Source organism: Zalophus californianus, chromosome 10, assembly GCF_009762305.2.
Source record: "Zalophus californianus isolate mZalCal1 chromosome 10, mZalCal1.pri.v2, whole genome shotgun sequence".
In the NCBI taxonomy this organism is placed as follows: Eukaryota; Metazoa; Chordata; class Mammalia; order Carnivora; family Otariidae; genus Zalophus; species Zalophus californianus.
In genome coordinates this window covers 109,544,000-109,557,990 of record NC_045604.1, presented here as the reverse complement: position 1 = coordinate 109,557,990, position 13,991 = coordinate 109,544,000, and the positions used below count along the sequence as shown (strand labels likewise).

Genomic DNA, 13,991 nt, shown 5'->3' with positions numbered 1-13,991 from the left:
TATTGGGCAGGCTGGTTTGGTCTGGTACACACACACACACACACACACACACACACACACACACCACACACACACACACACGCGCGCGCACACACACACACACACACACGCGCGCGCGCACACACACACACACACACACCACACACCACACACACACACACACACACACACACACACACACACACACGGGAATTTATTGGGCAGGCTGGTTTGCTCTGGTCTCCCAGGTCATGGTGTGCGGCCAGGAATAGAAGGGTAGACAAACCACAAGTTCATCTTAGCCCGTTATTGCTCACCGTTCGCAGTAAGTGTCTCTCATGCCTCACTTCTAGCGCAGGGGAGCTCAGTGTCATCATTTCCTTCCCAAACTAGTAAATGAGAACTCAAAGCAGATAGCCTCCATCGTGTGGAATGACAAAAACAGAGGGAAGCAGACAGACTTGTGGGGGCGTCAGGGTGGAGGGGGTACGGTCGGCAGTGCTTCTGTTAAGACAAGTGCCTAAAATTGTATTCAAACTTCTTACCCCATCACTGCAGACCCACAAGGAAACCACTGCCGCTCAAAACACTATGTTTTAAAAATAGTCCATAAAAGTCTATAAAACTGTTTAGAAAAAAAATTTATTTGAACATATGAAAGGAAAATTTAGACCCCAATAAAACAGAGGAGCTCCTGGGCCAGACGGGCAGTCCTCACGCAGCCCCCTGCCCGGCTCCCTGCCCGGCCCATGCCGGGGCCCAGCTTCGAGCTCACGGAGCTCCCAGGGACACCGGGTGGTGGGGCCGTCACATTCCCGCGCACAGATGCCAAAGGGACTTGCAAATGCTGCTCATCGCAGCTCTGCTCAGGGCAGCACGGGCTCCGGGCGCGTCTGAAACGACCCACAGACACCAGCTGGTGGAATCGGCGACTTCGGCAGGACGCCCACGTGGCTGGGCGGGCGCCATCCGTCCTTCCTTCCATGCCTCCCATCTGGACTTCTGCGATCGTGACCCGGCGGGGAGGGCCCCCGGGCTGCGACGCCGCGCAACTCCCGCACCAAGACAGTCCTGCTGGGGACGAGGGACTGCCGGCTGCCCGCAAAAGGTCCTCTTCGATGGGGCAGCTCCCCCCTTCTCTGGAAGGCTTCCTCCGGCCCGGGCGGAGGGCACACTGTCCCTCGGCGGCACCGGGGCCGGTCTAGCGGATGGGCCTGAACGGGAAGGTCATGCCCGACATGAACGTGTGCCCCGGGTGCGTGGGCAGGGCGGGGTGGGCGGCGGGGTGGGCCGGCACAGCCCCGTAGCCCAGCGGGGGCGTGTGGATGTGAGGGTAGAAGCCGGGGGGCAGCGCCGCGTGTGGTGCCTGTTGCACGGGGCCCGAGATCACCAGCTGGAGCAGGCTGCGAATACAAGGACAAGGGTCAAGGGTTAGGCACACGGCAGCTGGGCTAGCCTGTCCCCTCGTGGACGCGGCGCCCCCGGAAGGGGGGGGGGGGGCCTGGGCACGGCCGTGGCCTCACACATGCACAGCGACAGGCACCGGATGCAGGCACAGAACACGGAGGTTTCCAGAAGGGGGAAATCTATCAACTTGGGGCAGATGGGGGTGGCTTGTGGGGGGGGGGGGGGCGGGCGAGCAGCAGGTGACCTGGAGGTGGCAGGCGACAATTCGAGGGGAGGGAACTGAGGAAACCACAGGGCAGGTGCCCAAGGCCAGGCGGGGACAGGACTTCCGGGGGGGGGGAGGGGGATCCGCACCAGGGCTTAGAGTCCACGGAAGCTCTGCGCACAGCCTCAGCATCTGTGGCCTGGGTTCAGCCCCAACCACCTACACTTGAGAGGGTTATGACCTTGCACGTGGCAAGCACACAGCAGCTCAGTGTTCTCAACCTCACTCGTCATGACTGAGTCCCAGCTGAACCGCAAGCACAGCCACATGAAAGCAGGCCTTTCAGAGACTCTGACATGAGCATGGGATAGGCCCTGCCCTCAGCATGGCCCAGGCCCAGACCCAGCCCTTACCCACCTTTAGGGGCCACCTCCCCGTCCCCCACCCCCAGAACTCCCAACCCTCCTGCTTATTTGCTCCTTCACTTCTGGGATGAGAGCCTTCTGAAGCCACACTGCAGCCCTACGCATCACACCCCGGGTCTCCGCAGGAGGACCCCATCACTCCTTCGCCAACTCCCTTCCACCCACAACCACCCCAAGCCCTGGGAGCCATGCGCCCCCTCGGGCCTGTGCTCTCCTCTCTGTGGCTCAGGACATCCACGGCCTCAGCCTTCCTCCTGGAATCCCTCACGGTTTCCAATATTGGTCCCTTCCAAAACTCCCTGAAGAGTTCCTCTGATTTGTCCCATCCTCTCCAACCCCACATTCCCTCCCAGCAAGAGCGGCAGATTCCTAATTTTCCTACCACCACGAGCTTCCCAGGCCTTAGCTGGCCCACATCCTACAGTCAAACCCAAATACCCCATCATGCCCTAATCGGAGAAACTTCTGCCCTCTCTTCTTCAGGACAGAGGCCTCCTTTCCCAGCCCTGCCTCTCCCCTTTCCCCCCTGAGGACAGACCGACTCTGCTCGTGCTCTCCAGCCACACCCCAGTGTCTCCGCAGTGTCTAAGCTGGTCTCTCCACGCCACCAAATCTGCCTGCCAGGTCCCGTTCACGCCTATCACTCACCCTGAGGACTTCCTCATCCCACGAAGCCACACCTTCCCTGCACATGGCCCTGCTTGATCCAGGAACTTCAGGCCAGTTTGCCCTGGCTACTGTCAGCCACTCACCTGGAGCCCTGAGAGTGGGGGCTAAGTCTTCTGCAGACTGACCCTAACCCCCTCCCAGCCCCTGAGTATAAAGTCTGGTGCTCAGAGCCCACAGGAGGGGCTCAGAAAGTAAACCAAAGGCACGAAGAGAGCTGGTGGCCTGAAGCTCTTCAGAGCCCCTTTTCATTGATGTTACCACTTTTTTATAACTTGGGATGAGAAAGTCACTCAAAATAAGCAAACAGAGAAATAAATCTAAGGAAGGTATTACAGAAACAAAATTTAAGTCATATAAGTTTGGCTGAATCCGCATACCCTGCCAGAGATAAAAGGGGTTTCAAGAAATTTCTAGTCTAGGGGCGCCTGGGTGGCTCAGTCGTTAAGCGTCTGCCTTCGGCTCAGGTCATGGTCCCGGGGTCCTGGGATCGAGCCCCGCGTCAGGCTCCCTGCTCCGAGGGAAGCCTGCTTCTCCCTCTCCCACTCCCCCTGCTTGTGTTCCCTCTTGCTGTCTCTCTCTCTCAAATAAATAAAATCTTAAAAAAAAAAAAAAGTTTCCAGTCTATTCAGAAAGACAATTAATGGAAAAGAGACTATCAGAAGTCAAAGAAGTTTTCCGAGTGGCTCCGCGTCCGGTCCTTCCCCGCGTCGCTGCCAGGCTGCCCCTGGGAGGCCGCGTTTCACGACGCCCGAGTCAGGAGGACAGGGCCCAGCTTAGGCTGTGAAGACGTTCCACGGGACTCCAATGCGGACCCCTGGTCATAACACTAAGACGAGAAAGGACTTAGACCCTATACATGTTACTCTGAAACATTACATGTTAGATAACAGCTGTGCACAAAACAGGGAAATAGTACAGAGACACTATTGCAAAAGGAGCAGAAAAATGCCAACTTAGTAACTATGTCCTGAGATGCCAGGGAATTTTTCTAGAGCCCACGGGGGAAAAAAAGAAAAAAAAAAAGGGACAGTGTGGGCTCCTGAGGGGCAGGTGGCGCTCTGGACAAGCTGTCCATTCTGCGGACAGAATACGTCAAGCGGGACCGTTCTGTTCCAGCAGGAGCCAGCACACTCCACCTATTTGGTTTCCAGATCGGCCCAGATACCCGCCGAAGCTGCCCTCCCGCCGCAGGGCCTGGCGCCGAGATCCCCAACCGTCCTTGGGCCGCAGCTACTCTCGCCGTCAGCCCGTGGGCCGGCATCCGGCCGCTCCTCTGGCCTCAGGTGATGCGTGGTATCAGCCTGCCACACGTGCCCAGACTCGCCGGCCCCGGCAGAGGCGGTGGGCCAGGCCCTGGGCAGCTGTGGGCTCACCCTCTGCCAGCCCTGGAGCCCCAGCCCCTCTGTCCCCGATAAAGGCCAATGTGAGCCTCAGAAGAAAGGAGAATGTTAGAAATCCTACCAACTTCACTTCACTGTTTCCTGTCCCTGTGCACACTAGGATGGGGTTCTGCAATCACCTAGGAACACTTCCTCCCTTAGTCGCCACAATCGCTATTTGGAGTGGATACATAATTTCTGTCCTTCTGATGTATCACTCCTAAATTTACTAAGTATCCGCACGCTTTTGGACCATGAGGTTGCTTCTGGTATTTTGCTACTCATGATACTGCATTTGCCTGAAACGCTTCTGCACACACAGCTTTTGCTTCTTAAGAGTCCGTGAAACTAATTAGATTAAGTGACATTCCTACGTTATGACAGTAACAGTAAGCGGAACAGCAGCTAATACTTCTTAGATACTTGCTACACACCAAGTATGCAGCAAAAACACAAGAACACTGTTGCAAGCACTTTCTGTGTTTTCACTCTGGTCCTCACAAAAATCCTACGAGGGGTGGAGGCAGGAGAGGCAGGGGGACATGAGGCAGGTACGATTATTTTCTCGATTTTACAGACAAAACAAGGCAGTGGAAGATCAGGAAGCCGCCCAGAGTCATACAGAGAGCAAGCAGCTAGCCCGGACCTTTCCCCAGGAGCCATGTGACCACACAGCCCTGCTCTTCACCACTGTTTGCACTGCTTCTCCCAAATGATGACAATAAGCACCATTTACACTCAGAGTCCTGCGTGCCAGGGACCAGGACCTCATTTAATCCTCACTACAACGCTGTGACACAGGCGAATTATCCCCCCAGCTTTACCAGGGAGGAAACCGAGGCTCAGAGACAGGAGAAGCAACTGCCCATGCATCACAGAAAACCGGTGAGAATCATGCTCAGAACCCACTAAGTGCTGCTACCCATCGACAAAGCCTGAGGGACACACGCTGTGCCCTAGGGCCGTGGCTCGGCAGGCTTTCCCAAAGGGCTGTGCCACCCACACTGTCACCCACAATGTGTGTGCATGAACGTCGGAAGTCACCACGAACCATGTATGCCAATTTAGCAAGTGACTAAATGACTCTGAGCTTACTCTGGTTTCTTCCCTGGACTCCCAGACAATATGGCCGCACCTCTTTGATTTTTTTTCTCTCCACTTGGGCTTTCTCTCATGTGGGTCATGCTATCCTATCCCCGACTTACGATCAGGTCCTGAGGGGGCTCCTTACATACAGAAGCTCTAGACCCTGCAGCCCAACTCTCCCCAAGGAGGCCAGGATAAGGGGTCCACTGCCAGCCCAGCCCAGCCCCAAGTCTGAGAGCACTTACTTATTATGGGGCAGCCTGGAGCACAAGGTTCTCAGGTCATCTGAAATCAAGGAGATACATAGTAAGGAACAGACTGGAAACAACAAGGTGAAATGCTCACTGAGTTCTTCTCAGGGATGCTGGCAAGATAGTGATAGCGTCCTAACTACATTTTCCTAGCGTCACTTAGAAATTGCGCTCTCTTCCTTCGATTCTTGCTCTAACAACTAGGCCCCAAACAGAATACAAGACTCAGGAAGGGAGGGAGGTCTATCGGCCATTTATCAGATGGCTGGGAAAGGGCCAGAGGCAGGGCTCCCGCTGAGCGGATCGGCTGCCCAAGGCACTAAGTGGGAAACACATCACAGCGACGACCGCCTGGGGCCACAGGCGACGTCTTCAAACCCACAGTCACTAAGCCAGCAGAGGTGCCACTGGACACCAGGAGCCTTCCAGCACTGAAGTGCAGGTGAATCACAGACCCAGAAACAGGTGCTGGGAACGCTTCATGCACTTGAACCTGTGCACTGTGTTGTATAGCTTATGCCTCAGTAAAAAAGGGCTGCCGGAGAAGAAAAGATTCTCTACGAGGAAAGATGGTGAGGAGTCCCTGGTCCTGGGCAAAGCAGCCGGGAGACGCAAGACGTCACGGCTGGTGCTCTACCTGGGTCCGCTCTGCAACTTCACCCGGGTCCCGTGCTAAGAGGAAAGAGGTCGTAAGAGAGCAGAGAACAGCTATTCGTCCAGGACTCCCTGCTTTCCTGCGGGCGGGTGGCGGCAGCCCTGCCCCCGGGGAGGGCCTGGGCCAGGGAGTCACCCACCTCTTGTGCACAGCAGTGCTCCGGAGGCCATGGCCACCTGCAGAGCCTGCGCCAGCCGGTCCAGAGAGAGCTCGATCTCCTGGGAGGCGTTGAGGGGGTTCAGTTCATCCGCCAACCTGTTGATCTCCTCTACCAGCGGGACCATGTGGTCAAACAGGATGAGGCCCAGGCGCCCGTACAGATTCTTCTCGGTTAAGTGCACCTGGAGCATCATGAGGACCTGCAGGACGCTGAGGTGGAGTTTCGAGTACAGGAGGTGGGAGTCTCTGTCCATCCCTCCCAAGTCCTTTGTAACTTTGGTAGTGACGTGGCCATTAGACAGGGAGGGCTTCTTCTTCCTTTTATAAGCCAGAGGGGCCTTCACGCACCAGCGGATCAATCCAGTGAGCGGGGTGAGCTCTAAAAATCCTATTGGAAGATTGGCTGCAATCGGAGTATTTAAAAAAGTGATGAGAATCAACCTCGGGTCCTCGAAAATCCAGCTGACAATCATTTCAAGCAAGTCCAATGGTGGGATGAGGTCATCTGCCAACAAAGACGCTTTAAGTCAGATGTGTTTGTAGCCCCAGTGACATAAGTGGATGGCGGGGAGATGGACCCCCTACGGGTACAGTACTCAGCACCTGACATTCAGACTATGTGCTCTGCTTATCTATTTTCTGTCCCCTTTCCGAGAACATCCCCTCCGTCAGGCCTGGGGCTCCCGTCCTAGTCAGATTCTCCCCAGAGCCAGGACTGTTTGGCCACCGTAGGGCTCAAAAACATATTTGTTAAATCAACAATTTCCTAGAACTCCATCACGTCTTGAAGTTCGTCCCCCAGGTCAATTTAAATTCCCACATGTTTTGTGGGAATTCTTTATGTCCCAAACTGCCACACCTCAGCCCTTCCCAGACAGTAGGGTCTGTCCCTCTGCTGGTGTTTCCTCTGTGGCCCAGTGACGGCTACGGTGGCCTTCACAGAGCAGCTCAGGTGCGGTCAATGGTCAGTCAGCTGCCAAGAGCCATCTCAGCAGCCCCAGATCTGGAATCTTTGTCTAAGCACAGCCTGACCTCCTGTGACCCTGGAGACCTGGCACATTCTACAGCCTGGACAGAGAACAATAAAAACAAATGTTGACATTTATCTCGGGTTTACTATGTGCCAGGCACTGGTCTAAATCCTTTACACAGATCAACTCACTCCTCCAACAACCCACCTGTTATCGGGAGGAGGAGGCACGGGGTGATATTAAGTCACGTCCCCAGGACTCATGAAAAGGGTGCGCTGGGCCCACATGTGGCCCCCGAGGGCCTGGCTCTGAAGCACTGGGCTGCACTGCCCCCTGGGACTGGCACACAACGCCCTGAAGTTGTCTACAAGCGTGGGAGTGGGTCCCCAGCCTCCTGTCTCTGGGGTTGTGCAGCCCTCAGCTCACGGAGAGCTAAGGATGGTGGGACCCCTTCCGGGATGCTGAAGCCAGAGCCATCATGAGATAGGAGTGTGGGGTGAGAGAGACACGTGTGGGCGGAGGCTCCTCTTTCTCCAGAGACATGGCTCTTCTTCCCTGAGATCATGCCTACCTACTGACTGGGTGTTCAACTGTGTCCTGCCCTTCTGTTATAAACGAGGCCAACAGTAGGTAGCCGCTGTCGTCCGTGATCTTCACTTGGCAAAATAAACGGTGGGGGACTCCGCGTCTGGCCCCTCGAGCCCCGAGAGGTTTCTGTCTGAGGAATGCCAGTCTCATTCCCACGCGTCCAGAATACCACCCTCTCAGCCGTCCCCCGCCACACACACATCTAAGCAGAGGGGTCTCCAAGAGCCTGAAAGCCCCATGTGCCTGGTGTACAGGGAGTGCGCGTGCTTGAGCGAATCACCTCCATGACCTTCCTATTCAAAGACCCAAGTTCTCTGCACCATTCGGGCAAGAGAAGGTTCTGTCTCCTGAGGTGAGCTGCTTCTGTCTTGTGATTTTGGAGGCACAGACTCCCCAGGAATGCTCTGTCACCAAGAAGAGATCAGTCACCATCCTGACTGTGGACTCCAGCTCTGCCTCCAGGGCTACCACCAGGTGCCCGGTGACCTCCCCATCTCCAAATTGACCAAGCTGGATATGTTAAAGATGCACAGCTTTTGGTACATCGATCATACCTCCATAAAGTGGTTGTAAAACGGTCACCAACACATCAGATGGGCACAGTGGCTTAAGAGAAAAACACCAAGTCTCATATCCATTCTAGAATGCTGGCGGTATGCTCCGAACATTGCCGCCTTTTGCACGATGTTTAATCTGTCCCAGGTAATTTCCGTCCTTGTTGGTCTGGAATAACTGATGGCTTGGAAAAGCCACAGTGATGCTGTACAATGGGTTTAATGAGACCTTTCCTACGGGAAAACAGAGGGCCTGACTCCTGTCCCCAGCTAGGAACAGCTCTGAGGCAGCCTTTGCAGGAGAGCACCAGGGAACAGCCCACTCTAGCAGCAGGGCACCCACCACTCACACCTGCCTCCCAGCCCAGGGGCAAAACGCTGGGACAGAAACGGTTTGAAAGTACATGTGACTATGATATGCACTTCAGTGTTCACACTCTGTCCACATAAACTTTGCTAAGAGAACTAAAAAACTGAACAGCAGGGGAAAAAAGGTACAAATAAAAGGAGAATCAAATATAATCCCGGTGCTGCTGGACTGAACACAAATGGAAATGTTGCTGAAGGCTTTCCAGCTGCTGGTTTAGCTATCAGACCAGAATAAGAGACGATCTGTCAGCCCTCTGAGCGGTAAGAGCTGAGGGCAAAGGAGGAGGAACTTGAAACAGAAGACCAGGCTTGGAGTCCAGCTCTGCAGAAAAAGCGCTCACCACGGTGAGGCCCGAAACATCCCCATGTGGAAATCCAGGACCAGAGCCCCTGTCCAGGGGCCGCACGGGCTGTGGGGCTCACACAAGGACACAGATGTGAAAGGACGCAATGTTCCACAAAGTGTTGTTTGTCAATCCCTGTTCCTTGAAACCCACCCCTGTGGGAGGCAAGTAGGCAGCAGAGCCTAGCGAGCGTGGGTCTGAGACTCCTGCTCCAATTCAACCAGAGCTGGTCAACCTGTATTGGTTTTCTTTATTCGGAGCCTTCATAAAACGATCTGACCAGAGGGCTCTGATGCTGGACAGGGGACAGGGGCTTCTCCCAGTTGAAGTCAAATGCTATCTATTGGCCGCCCTGAGGACTTCGCCTGGCATCTTCTGAAGAAAGCCTCAAAAACGTCACCACGGTAGAAGCGACAAGCGTGCCTCCTGTTGCAATATGCCCAGGACACATCACCGCCTAGGCAGGATTGTTGCCAAAAATGTTTAACTTGAATCTTGCATAAGGAAACAATCAGATAAATCTAAATTGAGGGATATTCTGCAAAACAACAGGCTTGAGCTCTTCAAAAAACATCAATGTCCTAAGAGATTTTTTTTTTAAATACTTCATCTGTTCAAGACTTAAAAAGACCAAAGTGACATGACAACTATGTATAATGTAGGATCCCCGATGGGATCCTGAACTCTCCTGACCCTTCAAACCAGGGAGGAAAAAGGCTATAAAAGACATTATTGAGACAATTAAGGAAATCTGAATATAGGCTATATAAGAAATAATAGAATTCCCTCGATATTTAATTTCTTAGGCATGATAATGGTACCATGGGATACGTAAAGGAAAGCTCTTGTTCTTGGGGGAGAGATACGCGCTTAAGTACTTGGTACATGACGCTGATAACAAACTCTCAAAAGTTCAGGAAAACCAAATATTTTGGAGTGTGTGTGAGAGGGGAAGAGGAAGAGAGAAAGGGAGAGAGAGAGAACATGGCAAGTGTTAACAGGGGGTGAATCTAGGTGAGAGTCTCCCAACTTATAACAGTCTCGAACCTTCCTGAAGTTTTGCTATTTTCCAAAATAAAAAATGAGGCATAAAAAAAAAAAGCAGCAAGTCACGTCTGGGGAGAAACCACGTCTTCCCCAGACATCAGATGCCAGCGTTTTCAGGTTGCCTGCCACTCAGACCATCCCTGAGTCAGGCAAGTAGGAGGCACCAAGGAAAGCTCCCCTGCTGGCAAATTCCAGAAGTCCAGGTGGTCCCTTCCTTTCACTTTCAGCCTAAAAGAAAACATACATTTCACACCAAAAAAAAAAAAAAGGCCAAAGCGACCACTGGGCATTTCACCTGGGTGTTCAGTGGAAATAAAAGTGGCAGTCGCCTAAGCTGCTTTAACGGCCCGTCTGGAGTTTACCTGAGGATAGGTCATACAGCGCGGTGACAGAGGTGATGAGCTGGCAGCAGAATCGAGGGCTGGCACTGAGTATCTGCTTCAGCGTCTGCACGGATCCTGGCACCAGACAGCAGTAGTCATCCACGAGGGCCCTGGCTAACCTCACGCAGTAGACCACAGGCGTCCGCTGGAAAGAAGCCACAGTCCACGTAACTACAGGTGTCGTGAGCTAGCGGGCGACAATGACGTACGCGTGGTGGAGACCATCAGAGCTGGCAAACACCGCTCCCAAGAGGGGAAAAGATGTTCAGAACTCGGTCCGAAGCCGGGCCCGGACAAACTACAGCCCACAGGCCCAATCCATCCTGCCGCCTGCTTTTTGCAAATAAACTTCAACTGAGACATGCATCGGCTCGGCTGTTTGTTTACTGTGTAAGGCTGCTCCCTACACTGCAAGGGCAGAGGCGAATGCTTGTGACAGACTATATGATCTGCAGAACCTAAAGCATTTACTGTCTTGCCCTTCACAAAAAAGGCCTGCTGACTCTTGCTCTGAAGTTCACTTAGGAAAGGTAATTTCTGACTTCAGGCGACAAAGTGACAACTTTTGTGACCCTCCAGGTGAGACTCCAAAGGCAGAAATGAGCAGCTGGTACCACTTTAAAGAGCTTGCAGAGAGTTTGTGAGCACTCCTGTGATTTTAGAGCAGCGCTTCCTCACTTTGTGATCCTACCCTTATAGGTTTCCATAATACTTTCAAATCCTACGTCACCACCCTCCCCTGCCTTTTTCCTTCCCACTCAGAGGCCAATCTGTAGCTACTGCCACATTCCACAGCTGCTCAGAATGCTCCAGTTCTAGGGCCCCAACGTGGTCTATAGGGGGGTGGAGGCTGGGGAGAACTGCAAGGAGAGAGCAGGCCAGATTGTTCCCTCAGGCTGAAATCTGCCCCCACAACCTCCAACCAGCCATCCCCGCCTTCCCTAGTAGGAAGCTGCAGCCCCTCGCCCCGGTGTGGCAAATCCTGACTCAAACCACTAAGACCCTTTCCTGTCATTGACATCTGCCTTTGCTTTGCAAAAAGCCAGCATGACAGCATTAGGAGAGAGAAATGGGAAATTACGTGATGAATTACAAGATGCTAAGCCTGACTTTCACTAGGTGATCAAAAGAGAGTGGTAACTGTAACATTAAATACAACACAAATGATCAATTCAGATGCCCCAGAAATCAGACTGGTGAGAATTAAGGTACAGATTCCACTGAGACTTACCTGTGTACCAGAGAGAATAATATATTTTTTTCTAGCCAAATTTTGAGGATAAACAGATTTCAAGGAAAACATCTACATAAATTGGGGAAACAAACCCAACACCAAAGGCTTCGAGTACTTGAGAATGAAGCAGGTTTGTGAAACTGAATGTGGTAAATTCTGTTAGCTTAGTTGAGAATCATGTTAATCTTAATTCTGAGTTAATAATTACTGGATTATCAATTTTTTAAAAACTCTGAGTAACCAAAAAGCAAAACAAAATGAATCTTTCAAAATACCATCTGACACAAAATCTACTGATATTCTTTGATATTTAAAAACACTTTAGAAGGCTCTTACATCCATATCCATTAGAAGAGCCATGATCTTTATAATGTCACCCTGGAACAATGCAAAACAACTGACATGCTTACCGACCTAACCGTATAATTTAACTTATGGTGATCTTAAAAAAAAAAAAATATAGGGCGCCTGGGGGGCTCAGATGGTTGAGCATCTGCCTTCAGCTCAGGTCGTGATCCCAGGGTCCTGGGATCGAGTCCCGCATCGGGCTCCCTGCTCCTTGGGAGCCTGCTTCTCCCTCTGCTTCTCTCTCTCTCTCTGTCTCTCATGAAAAAATAAATAAAATCTTTAAAAAAAAACACACACAAATACACACACACACACATCCTATCTCTAAGGCTGCATCATGCATAGCTGTTTTCAAAATACTACCTTATCATTTTCAACTAAGGAAAACAATTTTTCGCTTGTCCTGGAGATGAAGACTTTTTTTTTTTCTTAAATTCATTTACCATTACAAACTATGGTTTTGTCAGGAATGGGTACTACCTGTATCTAAATGTAGGTGTAGGGTATTAGCATACAGGGTAGTGACATCAAGGAGATAACACATAGAAAAGGTCTCTCCCGAAATCCAATTAAGGGAAAATTCCTGACACTAAACTCCTCTTCAGAGACTCTCAGGAGAAGGCTATTAGAGAAGTACCTGGAGCCAGGAGGCTGCACACTCCAACACCGGGATTCGACACACAGCCACTGCCATGGACACCAGTTTTCCCAACAAGCTCATCCGGCTGTCATCAGCCTTGTTCCCTTGGGGGCTGAAAAGGGATGAGAAAATAATCTGCCGGACAGAGTCCTTGGTTTGCTCCTGGAAATAATTGCACATGATTTCAAGAAGTTGGAGCTCCTGAAGTGAATTCAACCTCTGTAAAACAAATCCAAGAGAAGCGATAAGACATTTAGCTTTAACGTGCGCTTTAATCCATACGGTGAGAAAACAGGAAATAACCTCTTTTCCCCCTGGGAACCGTTCACCCCTCTAAAGCCCGGGTCCCAGGGGGAAGAACTCGGTTAATCCCAGGAAATGTCACTATACAGAATTCGACATCATCCTGGGGCACTCAGGATGATGACCTGCTGCGGTGTGAGACTCGATTACAGGCCTTTAACGTCTCTTCCGGCAGCACCACCGAGACCTGGGCTGTCGCACGCCCGGCACAGGCAGACAGCTGAGCAATGCTCAGGAAGCCAGAGCAGGTGGATTGGGGCTGCTGCGAAGGAGCGCGGCCAAGGGCGAGAACCGAGCCGCTGATGGCAAGAGGGTCTGTGGCTGGCCAATGCTTGTCACCGCGAGGGGCGGAAAAAGGAGCGAGAGGTTCCTTCTGGCGGACGCGGGCATCCCGGCCGCCCGCCGCACCTTGGGCTGCGCGCCGCGCTCCTTGGGCACCTGGAACACGAACTCCTCGAGCAGCTCCACGGGGCCCTTGTCCACGATGGGCAGCGGCGCGCTCTGCAGCTGGCTGCTGAAGTAGATGTCCAGGTGGTACAGCACCTCCTTGGCGGCGCTCAGCGCGTCGCGGCGCAGCAGCGAGTGGCGGATGTCGCTCATGGTGCGGCCGCTGCGGCCCGGGGCGCCCGGAGCGCGTCGGCACTTCCGCCCCGGGCCCCGCGGGCGCGCCCGCCGCCGCCGCCGAGACAAAGAGGCCGCGACCCGGCCTCCGCCCGCCAACCCCGGCGCCCGCCCGCCCGCCGCTCCCGCTCTGGCCTGCTCAGGGGGCCATCTCCGCCGCCGCCGCCGGCCAGCGGGCACCCGGCTGTGCGACTGCGGCGCCACCGAAGGCGGCGGGAGCCCGACGCCGCGGAGCCGAACGGCGGCGGAATGCCGGGCGCGGCGACGGCGGCCTGCAGGGGCCAAGCGCTGGCCGCGGCGAGGGCCGGCTCTCGGGAGGGCGCCACCTGGCGGCTCGGCCCGCCCGCGCGGAGGGAGGTACGCCCCGCCCCTCA

General features: G+C 53.6%; 1 protein-coding gene across 2 annotated transcripts; it reads right to left on the bottom strand.

The window, feature by feature from the left end:
- Window positions 1–609: 609 nt before the first annotated feature.
- On the bottom strand, window positions 610–13,895 carry C10H7orf26 (chromosome 10 C7orf26 homolog). 2 transcript variants are annotated; one of them, XM_027611388.2, is made up of 6 exons: window positions 13,405–13,893; window positions 12,691–12,912; window positions 10,451–10,616; window positions 6,196–6,720; window positions 5,396–5,435; window positions 610–1,382 (listed from the first exon to the last, which is right to left on the bottom strand). In XM_027611388.2, the coding sequence occupies exons 1-6, from the start codon at window positions 13,594–13,596 to the stop codon at window positions 1,181–1,183; spliced, it is 1,347 nt and encodes a 448-aa protein (XP_027467189.1). In that variant the 5' UTR covers window positions 13,597–13,893; the 3' UTR covers window positions 610–1,180. The 2 variants fall into 2 exon arrangements, with proteins under 2 accessions (XP_027467189.1, XP_027467190.1); XM_027611389.2 differs by having other exon boundaries at window positions 1,041–1,382; window positions 13,435–13,895.
- Between the last annotated feature and the right edge of the window lie 96 nt (window positions 13,896–13,991).

Bases quoted from the DNA above. Each gene is read 5' to 3' on its own strand.
- C10H7orf26 (XM_027611388.2), bottom strand. From the start codon at position 13,596: ATGAGCGACATCCGCCACTCGCTGCTGCGCCGCGACGCGCTGAGCGCC. The intron at 12,913-13,404 runs GTGCGGCGGGCG...TTTGTTTTACAG, and splicing joins AGCGCGGCGCGCAGCCCAAG to AGGTTGAATTCACTTCAGGA. The intron at 6,721-10,450 runs GTAAACTCCAGA...CTTTGTTGGCAG, and splicing joins GCTGTATGACCTATCCTCAG to ATGACCTCATCCCACCATTG.